The 20,489-nt window shown below is 34.3% G+C and overlaps 1 protein-coding gene across 4 annotated transcripts in view; it reads left to right on the top strand.

The window, feature by feature from the left end:
* The window catches only part of Fmr1 (fragile X messenger ribonucleoprotein 1), a 41,692-nt gene extending 21,524 nt beyond the window's left edge, over positions 1-20,168 (top strand). The window contains exons 5-16 of one of the 4 annotated variants that reach the window (XM_070039615.1): positions 99-247; positions 774-867; positions 950-1,066; positions 3,005-3,175; positions 3,256-3,334; positions 6,918-7,027; positions 8,003-8,137; positions 11,054-11,140; positions 13,260-13,455; positions 15,018-15,125; positions 15,550-15,632; positions 17,744-20,168. In XM_070039615.1, the coding sequence (XP_069895716.1) occupies positions 99-247; positions 774-867; positions 950-1,066; positions 3,005-3,175; positions 3,256-3,334; positions 6,918-7,027; positions 8,003-8,137; positions 11,054-11,140; positions 13,260-13,455; positions 15,018-15,125; positions 15,550-15,632; positions 17,744-17,854 (1,440 nt within the window). In that variant the 3' untranslated portion in view covers positions 17,855-20,168. The other 3 variants (XM_070039614.1, XM_070039613.1, XM_070039616.1) reach the window with 3 other exon arrangements.
* Positions 20,169-20,489: the final 321 nt, after the last annotated feature.

Genomic DNA, 20,489 nt, shown 5'->3' with positions numbered 1-20,489 from the left:
GTTTTGTTTTCCTCTAGAGGATTTATTTTTAAAACAGGTATATAATTTTTTCACTTTTTGCTTTAAAAGCTAAAAGTGACTTTTATTTATTTTGTCAGTTTTATGTGATAGAATATGCAGCCTGTGATGCTACATACAATGAAATTGTCACAATTGAGCGCCTAAGATCTGTGAATCCCAACAAACCTGCTACTAAGGATACTTTTCATAAAATCAAGCTGGAAGTACCAGAAGACTTACGGCAAATGTAAGTTACCACATGAGAGTTGCTGAGGAGATACAAGCAAAGTGATATGCAATTAAAAGAATACAAATTTTAAAATATTATAAGTTGGGTTTTATATTCAGTGAATTTTGGGAAAAAATGATTTAAATTCCCAAAAGTAGTAAGTCTGATGTGGACATCTTGTGTCTCACTGAAATATTACAGAATAGATCGACTAACAATTGTGGATATAAAATTGTTGCATTTTTCATTCATATGTATTCCCTACTCTCATTCAAGAGGCCAGCTGTTTTTCTTTGCAAAAGAAGAAACAAGGCCAGGTTAAGTAAATTTTAAAAATAGCTGAGGCAAAAGGCAAGGCCCCTTCTTAGCAAACTAGCCAGACATGGTGGTACAACCATCCTAGTTGTACTGGAAGTGCAAATAGGAGGATGTAAGACCAAGGCCAGCGCCAAACAGTAGAGTGAGACATTATCGTAATAACTAAAGCAAAAAGAACTGGGGTAGGTTCCCCTCTTAACAATGAGTTTTTTTTTTAAATTTCTAGGTGTGCTAAAGAATCTGCACATAAAGACTTTAAAAAGGCAGTTGGTGCCTTTTCTGTATCTTATGACCCAGAAACTTATCAGCTTGTCATTTTGGTGAGTTTTTCTATATCATCTAGTTTTGGTTTATTTCATTTGGAGCAATTTCCTTTGAGACTAATGTTGTTACCTTACCTAGTCCATCAATGAAGTCACCTCAAAGCGAGCACATATGCTGATTGACATGCACTTTCGGAGTCTCCGCACTAAATTATCGCTGATCCTGAGAAATGAAGAGGCCAGTAAGCAACTGGAGGTATGTCACTTTCCCTAGCTCTGTTTGTAAGACTACCTACAAATGACAGTTGTACTTTTTCAAAATAGAATATGGGCAGCTTGTCTTAATTCTTTATAATTTGGAAGATTAAATGTACAAAGCATAATCATATTACAATATTCATGGCTGGTGTTTCAAAATTAAACAGCATTTCATGTCTTTAAGGAACTTCTGGTAAATTCAGTTTTACTATACGTTTTCAAAGCTGCTGTAAATTGAAGCAATGCTTCTTCCATAGAACATATTATTAGTAAAGTACTGGACAGTATATAAATATCTAATCATATTCCTTTCATTATGTATGTTTATCTCTGTTTAAAAGGGTATAGAACTTCTTCATTCTAATTGGTTGTCACTCTTTAAAACTCCTGTCTGTCTTCAGATTCCTGCCAGAGGCTATTTCCCTAACTTACTATTTCGTCTCTTAAGGTGCATTTTATCTACTTTTATTAATCCTCCAATAATTTCCATCACCATATATTTATTTTCATTGATAACTATTTAGTACTTCCATACATTGCCATAGAAACAAAATGGATTTTATTTTAATATACCAACTCAAGTAGATCAGAATTCCTCATCCTTATTCATTTCATTAGGGGGAAAATAGCAGTGGAGATAAAGGAGTGCCAAAGTACATATTGATTGAGAGAAGGTGGTCAAGGCTGTATTCACATAGAGCCCTATTTTTTTGCCACCTTCCACCTTGACATGTGGTTTCTGAACCCTTGGTAGGAAAGAAAAGTTTTTCTTATCGCCATGTAGCTCTGTTTGATTGATTGTTGCTTGTCTTTTCATCTTGTCCTGTGTTCACCATTTTGTGGTTTCTTCAGTGATATTGCCATAACTTTTATCCAGAGTAGCCTCTTTAATTGTGAGTATCATGGAAGTATACTCATATGCATCTTCTTAAACATCTAGTTTTTCTTAAATGCTCTGTTACCATTTGTCAGTAAGTTATCAATGAAAAGAATGAACTAGGCTAATGAACCAGTACTCAAAAAAACATGCTTTTTTTGGAAAGTCCTAGGTAGATTGTATATACTTATTACTATATTTTAAGTGGATTGTGTACTTTTAAAATTAGTTTACATACACTAGGTGAATTCATTTCTTTCAAATTAGCTGTGCTGAATAATGAAACTAGTATGCATGCCTATTTTTCACTACTAATAATAAACAGATTCATTTATTCCTATAAGAAATACCCATTTTTCAACATGAGCCACTAATATGTTTGTTTTTCATTAATGGCATGCTAGAAATAAACTTTAAATTTTGATATACTATTTAAAGAAAGCAATTATCCACAAGTTTGGATATCAATGGAATTTAGTTTTGTCACACTGAATATATTTTGAAGCGTTCATCATACTTGTGGATCCAGATCACAAGGTCTAGCAGACTCTTAACCTCATTGTAGGTCAGTTTTAGTTTTTGACGTACTGTTAGCAATTCATTTAACTACCAAGCAACTTTTATGGTTTCTTTGATTAGGTCTGGGGAGAAGAGAAGTCATGATTTCCATAGGGGGATTCCTTTACCTTTTTACTTAAATAATATTTGAGTCTGCCAGACCCAGTGAGCTGGTTTTTATTTGGAAACATTTGATGTGCTTCTAATTAATTATTACATTGTTGATGCCATTGGTTAACTATGGCAGCCTTGCAAATAGGTTTTCAAGTTGGAAAACTGTCAATAGCTCTATTCCTATCAACAGAAATGAATCATGGCATGGACCTTCACTAACCTAGAAAGTACTTGTGCTATGGGAGATCATTTCTAAAATTAGTTTTCAACTGAAATCAATTTATGGGCCCCTGATATACGGGGTCAAGATAATTTACATGGCTGACCTATATTCAGTTGTCTTAATAGTTAATCAAGCATAGTCATCAGATGTATGTTTCTCTTCAGAGTTCAAGGCAGCTTGCCTCAAGGTTTCATGAACAGTTTATCGTTCGAGAAGATCTGATGGGTCTAGCTATTGGTACTCATGGTGCTAATATCCAGCAAGCTAGAAAAGTACCTGGAGTCACTGCTATTGATCTAGATGAAGACACCTGCACATTTCATATTTATGGAGAGGTAAATATTTTACCAGATAGTTTCTCCCCACAAAAATATCAGTAGTTTAACTTTAGTCTTGAAATTTCTCTTCTTGTTAGGATCAGGATGCAGTAAAAAAGGCTAGAAGCTTTCTTGAATTTGCTGAAGATGTAATACAAGTTCCAAGGAATTTAGTAGGTAAGTCAGAAATGACCATTGACATAGATTACAAAGAAATGAGGGTAAACAAATTTTTATGCTAATAAAATCTCATTTTCTTTCATTTAACATAATTTAATGGAAGTGTAAAAGAGATTGTTTTGCAGGTTCATAGTTACTAATGCTTGGAAGAATAATTTAATGGAAGTGTAAAAGAGATTGTTTTGCAGGTTCATAGTTACTAATGCTTGGAAGAATACATTTTGCCCAGCCTCCTCACCATGTAATTTTTTGTTACTTTAAATGAATATTTTAAATGAATATTAGGATTACTCATAATTTGGAATATTTTGGGACTTGATCTTTAAAATGGACTCAAAATGATAGCATTCATGTGAATTATCTCTGATAAAGATCTGAATATAGACTTCTTAAATCTAATAAGTTCCAAACTAGAAGTCCAAATATTTGACTTGAGTAATATTTCATGACCACCATCACAAATATCTGAAGATATATAGAAATTCTTCACCCATACTCGCAAACATTGCAGCAATCTTCAGTAGACTATATTAAAACCACATCAAGAGACCAAATAGGATTTTATAAGGTTGAGACTAACTTGAATATGGAAAAAAAGGCTTTCTTGTTTATTTTATATGCATAATTTCAAAGCTACTTGGTTTGCTTTTTAGTCAGCATAGGATAGGAATATCTTCTAATGTCAGTGAAAAGCACTAGTAATGACTGTATGCTGGTGCGTGCCTGTTTGTAATCCCAGCATTCAGGAGGTTGAAACAGGTAGATGGGGAATTCAAGGTCAGCCTGAGCTACATAGCAAAAAACCCTGGCTCTAAGCCCATGGTATTTCTCCTCTGAAAATAACTCGAATATAAAGTACAAGTACAAATGAAATTATGAGAAATTAATACTTCACTTCTATATTATAGGTGACTAAAGAAGATCACTAACATTATTTAAGTGACTTATATGCCAGTTGTATAAAAGAGTCACATACAGGGTGAATTAATTATCTTAAGGTTTTGAGGTTATAAATAAGATTTTCTTATTTATAAGTTATTAACCACGTACATGTAGGTTGAATGAGGAATGTTACTGTAAATTTAGAAATTGAGGCATTCTTAGGAAAACATAGCCAAAAGTGTCTTAAAATTATCATATCGATGGAAATTTAGGTTTCAGTTCCATGAATGTTTATTTTGAAGGTGGTATTATGGTAGGCAGAAGTGCTTGGGCATAGGAGTTCAGTCATACTTCATTATTTGGTAGCTGTGCAACTCTGGACAATTGATAATAGTCTCCCAGAGTAGAATCTTCCCTATTTTTCAAATAAATGTGATAATAGTATCTACCTCTCTGAGAGATGGATATGGGGCATGCTTTGTGTGTATAAAGTACCTCTTACAGTTCTGGACATTAGTAAGAGACTCAGTAAAATAACTATGTTAGTAGAGCAGGATTGTAGTAAGTTGATCTTTGGGTTTTAGAAATACCTGTGATGTAGAATTGGATTGTTACTAAATGGTAAATTTAGATTCCACCTTTGGTCTTACTGGAAAAAGAGGAGCCAAATAAGAGAATTCTTTTGAGGCATGGGAGGGAGGATGGGAAGGGGAAACAAAGAAGGAGGCTACAATGCTTGATAAGAAATGTACTCATTATCTTGCCCATGTAATTGTAACTCCTCTGTACAGTATTTTCACAATAAAAAAATTAAATTAAAAAAAAAGAATTCTTTTGAGACAGTATCCTGCAACACTGGGATGGTTGGAGGTTTTCAGAAAGCCTTTTTATGCAGGTCTTTAGGAGATGTCATAATCAGTATTGCATACGTTTCCTTAAAGTCTCACAATATGACTGATCTCTTTAACATGTACACTGATTTGTCTTTCTTTAAATTTGCTTGTTCTGGGGCTGGGAAGTTGGCTCAGTGATAGAGTGCTTGCCTTGCTTGCATGAGGCCCTGGGTTTGATTCTTGAGCACCACATAAGCAGAAAAAGCCAGAAATGGCGCTGTGGCTCAAGTGGTAGAGCACTAGCTTTGAGCTGAAGACCTGAGGTATAGCACCCAGGCCCAGAGTTCAGGCCCCATGACTGACCAAAAAAAAAAAATTTGCTTGCTCTTCACCACCTTTGACAATGAGTTTAAGTGTTCAGTCAGCTACAGTTAATGCAGAATAGTCAATTACAATCTCAATAGAAATGTACTAAAATCTCACTTTTTTCTTACTTTTCATCAGTATGTTTATAAATTATAAACAAACTGTGGGAAGGTGTAGATAACTAATCTTACCTATTTCTCCTTTTCATTTAAAGAAGAGCATAAATAATTGGCAAGGTCCTAGGAGTCCCGATTTGATAACATCAGTTCCTTTTTTTTGTGTGCCAGTATTAGTGGTCACACTCATGGCCTGGGAGCTGTCCCTTAGATTTTGTGTGTCTGTATATCGGGTGTGGGGCTTGAATTCAGGGACTGGGTGCAGTACTTGAGCTTTTGCACTCAAGGCTAGAACTCTACCTCTACTTCTGTTCTTCTGGGGTAATTTGGAGATGAGAGTCTCATGGATTTTCCTGCCCTGGCTGGCTTCAAACCATGATCCTTAGATCTCAGACTCCTGAGTAGCTAGGATTACAGGCATGAACCACTGGCACTCGGCTGGCCCTTAATTTTTTTGGAGAAGGCTAGTATGCTACCACTCGAGCCACAATTCTACTTCCAGCTTTTTGATGGTTTATTAAAGATGAGAATCTCATAGTTTCCTGCTCAGGCTGGCTTCAAACTGTGATCCTCAGATCTCTGCCACCTGAGAGGTAGGATTACAGGTGTGAACCACCAGTGTCCGGCTGAATAGCCAGTAAGTGCCCTTACCCATATCCAGGGTGTAATAGCTGTGCTCTGATTGTGAGAGACATGGATTCCTCCATGAGGTAATGTAGCAAGTTTTGGCTTTATAAATTAAGGAAAGAATCAAGTGCTGTTTAGTAGTAGTACTTGAAATCTTTGAAGTTTTAACCAAGTTTGTTGGAGTGCTTTTTTATATGTAAGTTTTTCATTGTGATTTTGACTTAAAGCATGCTTTCTTAATCTTACACTCTGACTACTCGATCTATTCTGCTCTAATTTGTGACTAATGCACAGAAATAATATTCTGTTGACAAATTAGCCCAGTTTTTATTCTTTTCAAATAAATGTATAGCTGCTTAAGCTTCTTTTGAATATCTGTTTCATATGTGCTCTAAATATATTTACCATAAAGAAATAAGATTTGAATCAAGTATAGATAAGAGTTGGAATTGTCAAATGTGCAGGTATATTTACTGTTATCTGTCCTCCTTAATTCCTTTTGTAGAACTTCTCAGCATGATAAATACCACAGTACCAGCGAGCCAAAGGATACCCTCTTAATACACTATAAGCTTTTTCTGCCTTAAAAATTCAACCTTACCAAATCAGGTCACATATACTAATCAAGGGTTTTTGTTTTGAATTTTATTCAGTTCCCTGTGTGTGTATGTATCCGTGTATGTTTTATAGTTTAGAGTAATTGAGGTGTTTGAGGGTATGTTTTTTAAAACCAAACATGAATTATTCATTTCTTAGGTAAAGTAATAGGAAAAAATGGAAAACTGATTCAGGAAATTGTGGACAAATCAGGAGTTGTGAGGGTGAGGATTGAGGCTGAAAATGAGAAAAATGTCCCTCAAGAAGAGGTATGTTATAGTTCATATATTTCTAGTTTGTCTAATCAAAGTTTCTATTGTTTAATTTGACATATTACCTTAGAAAAAGAAATACACATGAGATTAATGGAAAACCTTTTTTTCCAGAGCTTTGTGCTTATGTATCTGATACAACTTAATACTGTTTGTGGTTTAATAGTAGACTGTATTTATTCTGATGCTATGACTTTCAATTAGTAACTTTAACCTATGCTCTTAAAATGGACAGTCATAAGCTTGCTAATATTAGTGACAACTAAATGAAATAATGTGTGTGAACGTGTTTTGTTTAAAAAGCACTTTTCAAATGTTAATGTTGCTGACACAGACAAAATTAGAAGACAAGTTAAGCTTTCTGGTTTTCTACTGTTAGTTCTTTTACCTTGAGAATTACGTTACATGTATGTTTATTCTCTGTACTTCAAATTTTTTTCTGACTAATATACATCACTTTCCCCAATGTTTTCATTCTAAAATTTTATAATCTGAACTTTTACCTTCCTATTATATTTTATTGTAGCTACCCTTGCAGTACTTGTATACCTTCTGTGCAATACTATTCTTAAGCTACTGTCCCTCCAAAATGTAATTTTCATATATTGTTTAGTCTTTTGTGTAAGGTGTTTTTATTTGAAATTAAACCCTTGGCTTTTATTGCATAATGTTTAGATTCAGTAGTTTATATGCAATACTGTGTATAATGATCATGGAGGAAGAGTTGAGTTTTGTAATATGTTTATATATCATTATTTAAGTATTAAATGGTATGTTTACTAGAAATAATTGATGAAATAATGGAGTTGTTAAATTGGTGCTTTCTATTTGAGGGTCAGGGACATTGCTGGGGTTTGAACTTAGTATTTTGTACTTCATAGACTGTGTACTGCTTAAGCTAACATAGCTACAGCCCAAAATTGGTCCTTTTGAAAACTTGTTTTGTGTTCTTTGATTTTTTTTTTTATCCAGGAAATAATGCCACCAAATTCCCTACCTTCCAATAATTCAAGGGTTGGACCTAATTCCTCTGAAGAAAAAAAACATTTAGATTTAAAGGAAAATAGTGCCCATTTTTCTCAGCCTAATAGCACAAAAGTACAGAGGGTAAGACTGTTTTTAACTTTGAATTACACTAAAATTTCTTCAACTCAGATGTAACAGTTGGTATTTTGAGTCTCTTTCTGATTAGACTGGTAGGCTACTCATATTATTTACAGATCTGATTGACAGCTTATAAGATCTTAGAAACCAAAGTTATGAATACTTTTCCTCATGTTTACGCGGCAAGCACTCTACCACTGAGCCACCTTCCCAGCCCATACTTTTCAATTTGTTCACAGTGACAAATCTTTAGAATAATGGATTCCCTGTTCCTGCTGAAGGTAGATATTTTTTATGCTGCATTTTCTTAAATTTTGTAGGTACTGTAGGTCAAAATATACTTTCTGCTAGATACATTAATTAGTCAAAATTCCATTATTTTGTATAATTAGTGTACACATAATAAAAAAAACATTTTTAGAAACTAGTTTTCACTATTTAACCTAGCAATTTAGAAATGGGTTTAGAAGCCCTACAAAGAAAGTCCTGTGTTCAGGCTGCTGTGTATCATTTGTTACAGTTAAGGACATCACTTGCATTCCTTATACTGTTTTAGGTGGTAGTGGTTTCATCAGTTGTAGCAGGGGAATCCCAGAAACCTGAACTCAAGGCTTGGCAATCAGGAAAATATTCCTTGAAAAATACATTAAGTTTATATATTTCAATGTTTAGTCCCCGTGTTAAGAAAGACTTCAAATAAGCATCTTGGAACATTATCATATTCTGATTCTTCTAGACATGCATGATAAATCTCACTGTGAGTTCATTCTACCTGGAGCACTCTTTCTCCCTCATTTGCCTCTTCATTTTGACCTTACTCCTTGTGAAACTTTGAGTGTGTATTTGCCAGTTTCCCTTACCTCTCACTACTCCACTTTGCATACCCTCAGTATAACACTTTTATTAGAGGGTCCTCTCCCTGGTCTGTGAAAACTATATAAGAAAGATGTATGACTCAGGGGAGATTAAAACCAAAAATGCTGTTTTACAGAGCACTTTATCTGCAAATAAATTGGGTAATCTGAGCTGGGTAGCTCAGCTCTTATCCTAGAATAAGGAATCACTTTTCTAGTGTATGAATTGAAAGCAACATTCTCTTTTCGACTTTCTTCATTGGAATTGATTCAGGTCTTCTGACAAGATGCTTAAATTACTCCACCAGTTCAGACATGCTCTAAGAGAAAATGTCTTTAAATGATTTTCTGCAAAGTCAGGTTAGCTGAATTTGAAACATTGGCTTTGAAAGCATAGTTTGGTGATTATTTGGAGAAGTGTAACATTCTGTCATATTATATTTCGTGAAATAAATATGGGCTAACAGCTTCATAACAAAGTTAGTTGGGGAAGAAACACAATAGCCAAAATAGTGTTTTCAGATAAGATTTTATTTATAAGGGTAAACAAAGGAGGAGGCTACAATACTTGGTAAGAAATGTACTCACTATCTTGCCCATGTAATTGTAACCCCTCTGTACAGTATTTTCACAATAAAAAAAGATTTTATTTATAGGCTTCATTATTTTGATACTTTATGTATTGGTGCAGAAAAAAAAATCCATATGAAGTCTATGGGTTTTCAGTGGCACCTGATTCTTCAGATTGTCCTTAATAATAGGAGGCAATGCCTCACCTACTAGATGAAGGTCAGTATTTAGTACTTTGTAATTGTTCATGTAATTGATCAGTTGCCTTCTCCATCTGCACCTATGTTCATGTATACGGAAAAACCAAAGCTTGTGCCAGCCATTAATTGTAAGCAACAAAAGCAGCCCGATGGTAGCAACACCTACCAAGTGGATAATCTGTGTGAGAAAGATACTTGGCTCAAGGGACAGTTTCTTGGCTCCTCACTCTTTTTAACTTTGCCTAATGGTTGTAATATATCCATATCAACGCTACCATAATAGCTTGTATTAGTTGGTGATTATCAATAACCATGCATATTTCTCCAGTAGCAAATAGTGGACTATTCTCAATTTTAACTGTCAGAATTACCTACTCTTTGCCCAACTGTGGCTGGGTTTCCCTAGTGCTTGTGAAAAAAATTTTTTTTTCCTTTCATTTATACTGATGGGCTAAAAGTGTGCAGGTTTGTACATTATCTCATTTAAAATCTGTGCTTTAATATACTAAAGTGGTATGCATAGAAGATAAAACATTTTTTAGAAAAGATTGAATGTGTTATTAGAATTTGTATAATCTGGCTAAACTTTATGCTCATGGAAATACCTAACTTTTGTCATGCAAATTACCTACTACATTTTTATTCATACAAATTTTTTGTTGAGCAATTTTTATATTGTATTAACTTTTCTATCCCCCATATGTTGTTTTGTATTATTTTTCTAAAGATTCTGATTTAGGTAAAACTTGGAGTAAATGCATTGGAATATTTTCAAGTATTCATTTTGTTTATGCATCTCATGGTAAATCATGTATGACTTTAATATTTTTTGTGATTTTGACATTTAATGGTACTCTTTAAACTGGAGTGTGATTAGCTGGGCACCTTAGTGGCTTATGCCTATAATCCTAACTACTCAATTGGCTGAAATCTGTGGATTGTGGTTCAAAGCCAGCAGGAAAGTTCATTAGACTCTAAATCTCTAAATGACCACTTAAAAAACTGGAAATGGAACAGTGGCTCAAGTGGTAGAATACAGCAGATAAAGCCAAGGAACAGCACATAGTCCCCTAATTCACATCCAGGACTGGCACCAAAAAAATTATTTGTGTTGTTTTGACCTCTCCTTACTCATATTAGAATATACCAACTACTTGTTTTTGTCCTTATATTTTCAAGAAACATTTGTACACCTATTGTTCACTAGACTGTACTAGGGATTTAATCATTATTTGTTTTGTCAAATTAATCATCACAAATATTTTTGGGCTCATTGTTGCAATTTTCTTTTTCAGGGCATGGTACCATTTGTTTTTGTGGGAACAAAAGACAGCATCGCTAATGCTACTGTCCTTTTGGATTATCATCTGAACTACTTAAAGGTGAGAACATGACTTTCTAATTCATTTGCGCTAAAATATAAAAACTGAATTTTCATTAATTATTGTTCATTATAGTCAGTGCATAACAATGCATAATCCTGTAAATGGTCATAGAAAAAATAGTTTATTCAGCTTATATCCCTCCTGAAAACAAAACTTTTTCCTTATAAATTTGAGGACTAGTAAATTCTCAATAAATTCCTATGTTTCCACTAACTCATCATTAAATACTTACATTCAGTTTGGTTAATCCTGTACGTAGCCCCCTTGATTATTTCTAGCTTTTGTAGACTTTATGTGTAGGCTAAATTTTGTGTTCATAACACTTGCCTTTGTTGTCCCTTTTATATCACTTAGCAGGGCACTCTTAGCATTCCATGAAGTATTCTGATTCAGTGTTTGCCCTTCATATTTTTTCTATACTCTGTGATTCAAAAAAAAATTGTTTTTGTCAGTGAGTGCTTGTATGATTTTGCCTCCTGTAGCTTGCAAGCTGGGATGTAAGAACAAGGAGGTTGTAAGATGTGGAAAGAGTACAATCTAGATTGCAATAATAAACTGCAGTAATACTTCTATCACTAGGTATGTGACCTTAGGCAAGTCACTTTATAGACTAGAGTCTTTTTGAAATTTCCTTTGGCCAAAACGTCCTATAAATTTTAATAAAATAGAATCTTGCTGTTTAATTTTTGTTATTTGCTTCTTTGTATTTATATCTATTAAAACTGCAGTGTAGCTGTTACTGAGTACTATAAACAGCAATCTGACTTTGTTTGGTTTATATAACATTTTTATTCTTTTGCTGGCTTAAATAAAGATAAATTATTCTAATTATATGTAAATAAGTGTGAAAGGAAGAAAAAATTGTAATAGTTGGCTAACTCATTTATACTTCATAGTGTTAAGTTAATTAAAAGTGGCAAGGTTTCATCCAGCAAAGTTTGCATGGATATGATATTTGATTTATTTTTATTTGCCAGTGTGTTTCATGTGTAATATGTTGCAAGCATTTTTCTTTATACTCTTAGCTTAAGTAATTACAGAGACCTTAGCAGTTAAGGTTACATTGTGTCACATCTCTTGTTCTCTTAGATCTTTTGCTTTCTTCTTCGCTGTTGAATATTTTATTTGGCTATCACCAGCTGTTTTATTGACATTCTTTCCATCACTAGATCTTCCCTTGCATCTCTAACCAAAAGATGGTTACTTTGCCCTAGTAGAAGTATTCCGTTCTGTTTTACAAAACCTTTATACCCATTCCATGAAGTATTAATCTATTGTTTTCCAGATGCTATGATATGTTCCAAAATTTTAGAAACCTAAGTTTTAAGGGTCTTCTCCAGTAACTTTTCATTTAGATGGTCTCTGTCTGGGACATCAACTAACTATAGTTACAGATCTGTTTCTCTGTAGCTAGAAAATGAGATGTTTATGGATAGATTGGAAAGACGAGTTATAAAAATATGTCATCTGGATTTTACAGAACCTAGTTTATTGGAAGCACTCTGTATAAGGAAGGGTCTATTAGTAGAACCTGGAGTATCTTTTGTTTAAGTGAATATACTTGTGTTAGCCAAGTTTTAGATTTTGAAAGGTTTCCAAGTTATGATGCAAGACATAGTTATTTTGATTAGCTTCTAAGTAGTTGTTATTCCTCTTCATATAAAGAATATATTCAATTTGTGGAAAATACTTTTCCTTAATCATACAATCACATCAAAGATGGCCCAGTCTCAGTACTTGGTGAATTAAGATATTCGCTGGCAGATCCATTTCTATTAAGATAATTTGCAATATGTGATTTTTTGACAGTTGATTAAACCTTAAATGTCATTTATCTGTATTTATACATTTTAGTATTGTTTTATTGAGTATCCTGTCACTAAGAAATCCCCAAACTAGCATATCTTTAATTTTGGACAATAATAACTAGTATCTATAGTAATTTTCTTTTTAAGGAGACCATTCAATGTCCTGATAATGCTGTTAACAGTGTTTACTGTAAATTTAGAGCTGAAATTGAAATATTTCCAGTATACTTTTTTATCTGATAAAAAGGAGAAAGATACTAAGTAAAATGTCAAATTATTTTTACTGTTATCTTGTATATTTTAAATAGGAAGTAGACCAGTTGCGTTTGGAGAGATTACAAATTGATGAGCAGTTGCGACAGATTGGAGCTAGTTCTAGACCACCACCAAATCGTACAGATAAGGAAAAAGGCTATGTGACTGATGATGGTCAAGGAATGGGTCGAGGTAGTAGACCTTACAGAAATAGGGGGCACGGCAGACGCGGTCCTGGATATACTTCAGGTACAAACTAAGCATTTTACTCAGTAACTTTTATGTGTTCCTAGATTCAATAGCTGCTAATCTCTGATACTCATTAAACCTCCATGATAACAATTTCTCACAACATGGTTTCCAACTGCCAATGGGTCATACTGTGATTCAAGAAACATACAGTGTAAAAACCTGATAATGGCACACACAGTTTTCAGGGAAGTTGTGAGTTCTATCCATGATCTGATTTGGAGATACATCTGTGTAAACCCTGGTGTATTGTTGACCTAAGACCTCCCCTGATTTTATTACTGTATAGCCAGAATTTTGCATCTGTGTACTGTGGCTCATTTTTTTTTGTCAGACAAGTGCTGGTCATACTTGCTGGATGGACTGTATTAATCAGGGGTCTACATTTTTAAAGGCATGGCCAGAGTCAGCCCTAGGCACAGTCTAGAAGTAGGCAAAGTTTTTCTTTGCCTTCCCAGCTCTTCTGTCCATGCTTCTTCTCCCACAATACCTTTCAGTGAACCCAGTCCCAACTACCAGTGCCTACTGTCTTTTTGCTCAACTGTGTATCTACTATGTAACTTGCTAATGATGATGGTATAAGGTATAATCCATCTCACAAATATTTGCATTTCAAAAAGGAACTCTTTAAGATGGAAAAGCCTTCAAGATCCACAGGAATGAAGCTATAATGGTGAAGCTATAATTGGTCATTAGCTCCAACAGAGGAAGAGAGAGAGGTAGTAGAGTTGATATACTGGAGTGGGGAAAGACACATGCTGCTAAGGCCAACCTTGAACCTAACCCCTAACCCCTCTCCCAAAAATTCTGTTCTTTTACCAAGAAAGTTCCACCTTACTGTGGAGTTCTTTTCCTCCACTCCCATCCCCTATGTCTTTAATCCATTCAGGCATAATGAGTTTTTGTAGCAGTCTTTTATTAAATTATGAATTATTCCACTGGGAGTGGGAGGGAAGGTTGTGAACCATGCATCAGTCAAGTGTATTCCCCTTCACTGGGGATAATTTGATAGAGACCCTTCCCTCAGGCAGATGCCATGGTGGCCTTCTTGCCACCTGTTCACAAGTGATCAAAATGAGTACATTCCCTTCCAACCCCGGGTGAAATCTTGTTAAAAAGCTCTCTTTATAGAAGTTTTGTGTATCAAAAGTTTGCATTTAATTCTTGTAGACAACTTTTTCTCCAGAGAGCACAGATATTTAAAAGAACACAGCTGTTCAAAGATGTGGCACATTCAGGTTTGAATTTAGGTAGCTCATAACATACCCTTTATAAAAAAGTGTTTATGACCAGAATAGTCTCAAATATTACAAAACCCTTCACTTTGAACTTGAAATTACTTGTTTTACTAAATAGAACATAGTAGTTTCTGATGGGCTTCATAATGGGAAGAGTATTGGATTACCCCTGAAACTTCGTCTCTGGAAGCTTCTGTTAACCTTTTTTTTTAAGTCAGACAATGGTATATAACTTTTAACTCTCGATAGGAACTAATTCTGAAGCATCAAATGCTTCTGAAACAGAATCTGACCACAGAGACGAACTCAGTGATTGGTCATTAGCTCCAACAGAGGAAGAGAGGGAGAGCTTCCTGCGCAGAGGAGACGGACGGCGGCGTGGAGGGGGAGGAAGAGGACAAGGAGGAAGAGGACGAGGAGGAGGCTTCAAAGGTATAATGATTTTCATTATTGAAAAATTAAGGCGATTTTTTACAACTGTATGAAGTCCCATGAAAGAAATGCCTGGCAACGGAATTATGTGTTAATCCTGTTTTCTGCTGATTGACGTTGGAAGGAATTAGCCTTTGATTTATGTAGTAACATTATTAGCTTTCTTGTGGTTTATATAGAATGTAACTAAAGATTGGTCACTAGTTCATCTTTTTTGAGGATTCTAATCAGTATCTGATTGTTAATCTAGACTGACTGAATATTTTTCCATTTCTTGATAGAATGATGGATACAAACTATAATGTAATACTGGAATCAGTAGGCTACTGATTACATTTTAGTTTCTATGCTTGATCAACCTGGTAGATGTAAGAATACGGAATTTCCATTAAGCCTAATTGTTGAACATTTTAAAAATATGTAGGCAACGACGATCACTCCCGAACTGATAATCGTCCCCGTAATCCAAGAGAGGCTAAAGGAAGAACAGCTGATGGATCCCTTCAGGTAAAACTTAATGTGCTTTCTTATATCTAAATTGCTTTAACATGGCAACTTGAGATTTATGAGTTTATTTTTAAGCATGTTGGTAAATTTGACATAGACAAAATGTTTTTCCTTCAGCATCACAGTTGTGGGTCATTGTGGCCCTTTGGGATAAGAATACAATTATTAGATTTCTCTAGAGAATATGTAGTATTTATAAAGATTTCAGTGGCCATACTATAATTGAAATACCACATTGTTCGGCTGCAATTAATTCCCCCAAGAAAAGAATATTCTGAAATATACTTAAGAGACTTGAGAAAGTCCTCTAGGTCCTTTCTACTTCGAATTGTAGTGATAGGAGAATGGAAAAGTAGTTATGTCTCTCACTTACAACAAATACTCACAAGCTTGGGATGTTCAACTGGTCTCCATACCCAGTCAGTCAGCTGTTTATTACAGACAGAGTGTGCTCTGAGGATCCCTTCTCAAGTGGCTTTTGACAGTGCTGAACTCATTGTTAAGTAATTTAAAATTGCTCTGTGAGCACATCCAGGCAACTTTACTAAGTGCATCGTGTATATTTTATCTCACCTAATCTTATGGCAGCCCACTTAAGTAATTTAATTTCCATGTTATAGGTGAATAGACTGAAGCTGCAGTCATTTGCCCACACACTCATAGCTAGCATATGGTGGAGTGATATTCAAACCCTGGTGTCTAATTCTCTGCTAACCTCTACCCATGTTCTCTTCTACTTCCTTGGTAACTTTTAGCTCTTAATTCTTTAACCAGAGTAGCTAAGAGATCCTTTCTGAATGGGGCTTGGTTTGGAAGTAGCCCTGATTCAGGCCCCACGACCGGACCCCCCCCCCCCAAAAAAAAAAAAAAACAAGGGCTGGGAAGGTGGCTCAGTGGAAGTAGCCCTGATATTAATGAGAGAAAGATTTTTTTAAGACAAAAGATAAGTTATAGAATATTCTTCAAAATTTATAGCAGCTCTCAGTATTAACTTTTGGCAGTATCTTAAGGGATGAAAAGGAGTTAGACCAAAATGAAAATATTGGCAATGTGTATCACGTAAAACAAATAAAGTATTTCTGTACCAGTTTTGAAATCTCAGTGACATAATACCAGGAATTTGGCAGAATGACCACAATGATATTTCAGTTAGAATAGTGAAAGAAAATACTATGTTTATCTTGAAAATATGAACATAGAAATTAACATACTGCTGAATCCTTGACAGCAAGATTTTGAAGCATACCTGAAGCAAATCCATATTTTTAATTATTACACTCTTAGTCAATATCTTCCTTACAGAATTCTGTTAATAGTGTGACCATAGGTGCTTAAAATATGTTACGTAACACTTAGAATATTCTTCGTTTAAGTTACAATAATCCTTAGGCTTTCTTAGGGTTCTAGCTCATCTACAAATTTTTGCCTGCCAATTTTGCCATGCCATCTTTTCTCCAGGCTTTTAAGTTATAGGCTCATCTTAAATACCTCATTGAAGTACAAGCTACTAGAATGCAAAATTAGTTATGCCTATAATAAATATGAAGGTGTAAAATGAAGGCAAACTTATAGATGAGTTTGAGTCTTCATCCAGGAAAAACCAAAATATTTTGTGTGTCTCCTCTTGTAACTAGAGATAGTTTTAAAAAATGAATAAATCACTGTTTTTAAAGAATAGTGTTAGCTGAGATAGTGTTACAGATACAAGTATGTGTAAGTATGTATTGCATATATGTAAATATCTACAGACATGTATATACATGCTATAGATAAAGCCTATAGTTACCTATGAAAATAATTCATTTTAACTGTTTATTTTTCACTCATATTCTGCTTAAAAGACACTGTAGGATTGCCAGGTTTTCTCTAACTTTGCATGCAGTAAGATGACCAGTGTGTTTCAGTTCAAAAAGTCTTAAATTTGTAAACCAAATACAGAGCCTATGTTACCTCAATTTCCTCCATTCTATTCTCAATTCCATTTCTCCTTTTTTATGCAAAGGATACAATAGAAGCTTGTATTTTTCTCAGGCCATTTACCATTTACATGTAAGATCCAGTGTGATCAGATTTGAATGCAATAATGAGTATCCATATTAAAACATTTACAGAATGCCTCCAGTGAAGGTAATCGGCTGCGCCCGGGTAAAGATCGAAACCAGAAGAAGGACAAGCCCGACAGTGTGGATGGTCAGCAACCACTAGTGAATGGAGTACCCTAAACTGCATAATTCTGAAGTTATATTTCCTATACCATTTCCGTAATTCTTATTCCATATTAGAAAACTTTGTTAGGCCAAAGACAAATAGTAGGCAAGATGGCACAGGGCATGAAATGAACACAAATTCTGCTAAGAAGTTATTTTTTGATATTGGCCATAAGCAACAATCTCTCAAACTTGCACAAAATGATGAAATTAAAGCATTGCTTTTAAGTATACTTAGTACTTCAGGGCAGGATTTTAATTATACTTTTCAAAGTACTGAGCAGTGATGTCCTTTATTCATTTGGACCATTTTTCCTGCATTGGGTAATAACTCATCAGGATGTTTTAGTTTTTCTCAAAAAAATAGCATTTATAGGAATCATACTAGACTTCTGTTTTTCAATCTCATATAGAAGTCTCCATGAAATGCGTGTCATTTCATGTCCTGTGTCAGTTTATGTTTTGGTCCACTTTTCCATTATTTTAGTGGACCCTGAAATGTGTGTGATGTGACATTTGTCATTTTCATTAGCAAAAAAAAAGTTGTATGATCTGTGCCTTTTTTATATCTTGGCAGGTAGGAATATTATATTTGGATGCAGAGTTCAGGGAAGATAAGTTGGAAACACTAAATGTTAAAGATGTAGCAAACCCTGTCGAACATTAGAACTTTATAGAATGCATGCTCTCCATATTTTTTTCCTTACATAAACATCAGGTTAGGCAGTAAAGAATAGGACTTGTTTTTCTGTTTATGTTTTGTTGCACTGAAGTTTGACAAATAGTGTTACTGAAAGGGATGTGAAATTTTTCTGTATAGACAGGAGAAGAAATAACTCTTTTCATTTGAGAGAGGCTAACATGTCTTCAGCTAGGAACAAATCTTCCTGGTTGAAAGTTAGTGGGATATGCCTGCTCTTTGGCCTGATGACCAATTTTAACTTAGAACCTTTTTTATTTTGTCCTCCCCAAATTTTGTGAAGTTTTTCCTAGTTTAAAATCAAGCTTATTTTGGGGAGATAGGAAAGTTGTTTTCATGTATACATAATAACCCTGTGAAGTACAGGTACTTTGTCTAAGAAACATTGGAAGCAGGTTAAATGTTTTGTTAACTTTTAAATATAAAGTCTAATGTATACGCAGAATTGAAAAGCATACTAGGCTCAATTAACAGTAATACTTTTTTTCCCCTATTTTTTAGTTTTGATGTGATTTTGATTTTGGTTTTGAGCTTTTTTTTTAATGAAAAAAAATTACTGAGGAAAAATATGTGAAAGACCTTCACTCCTAAGATGTTATATTTTTCTTAAAAAATAACTCCATGTAGGGGTACCACCGAATCTGTACAGAGCCGTACAAACTGAAGTTCGGTATTTTGTGAGTTTTTTTTTTCATTTTCATTTTACAGTTACTTTTCCTTGCATACAAATAAGCATATAAAAAGGCAACAAACTGCACATGATTTCACAAATATTAAAAAGTCATTTAAAAAGTATTGCCAAACATTAATGTTGATTTCTAGTTATTTATTCTGGGAATGTATAGTATTTGAAAACAGAAATTGGTACCTTGCACACAGCATCATCTGTAAGCTGTTTGGTTTTAAAATACTGTAGATAATTAACCAAGGTAGAATGACCTTGTAATGTAACTGCTCTTGGGCAATATTCTCTGTACATACTAGCGACAACAGATTGGATTTTATGTTGACATTTGTTTGGTTATAGTGCAATATATTTTGTATGCAAGCAGTTTTAATAAAGTTTGATCTTCCTCTGCTAAATTGATGTTGATGCAATCCTTACAATGATTGCTTTTTAAATTTTAAGATAGGAAAAGAAGAAATCTCTGAGTTGCATTCTGTTACAAAATGTAACTGTTACCATTGGAAATTTCACATATAGGAAGTTAGCCGTTAATCTACCAACATTATCTACCAACTTTCGAGAACTTAATTTTGTTTAATAATAAAGTGAAAAAACCAACAATGTGGTACAAAACTACAGTGTACCATTACAATATGCACTAAGTCTCTTTTTTTACAAAGGCTGGATTCAGCAAGGCGCTAACTTGCTTAAATGTGAATTACTAACTTCTAAAACTGTAATTTGATTCACATGTTTTCAAATGGAGTTGGAGTTGATTCATATTACAATATTTGTGTGCAAATGTGTATGTTTTTCAGTTCAAAGTCATGATGTTTTTAAAATCTTATTAAAGTTTCAAAAATCTGAAGATTGTTTATCTAGATGTAAATTTTTATTAAAAAGTTGCACTTATGAAAACACAAAAACTTAGTCTGACACGTTTACTCCCGGTTTTGAATTTCTATAATGACAAAAATGATTTATATGTGGGGGATGATATTTGTCATGCAAAGCAAATATGAGGTTACAAATGCATTAAAAGGCAAGTGAACACATTTGAAAATTCTCTGTATTCTAAGAAAATGTCAGTCCATAGGATGCCACTAAACTGAAACTGTATTAAACAGAGTATTACTAGACATGGTTGTGCACACCAATCCCAATTGCTTGGGAAGGGGAGGCAGAAGGATCAGAAATTCCTTAAGTTCAAGGAACTTGTGAACTTGTGATGTCTACCTCTCAGTAATAGAATTTAGAGTATGGGAATTGGCTGTTATGGTCAC

This window comes from Dipodomys merriami, unplaced genomic scaffold (genome assembly GCF_024711535.1).
Source record: "Dipodomys merriami isolate MVZ:Mamm:240054 unplaced genomic scaffold, mDipMer1.0.p SCAF_3, whole genome shotgun sequence".
NCBI classification, from domain to species: domain Eukaryota; kingdom Metazoa; phylum Chordata; class Mammalia; order Rodentia; family Heteromyidae; genus Dipodomys; species Dipodomys merriami.
The sequence above is the reverse complement of the archived record's forward strand: the minus strand, read 5'-3'. Positions and strand labels throughout refer to the sequence as shown.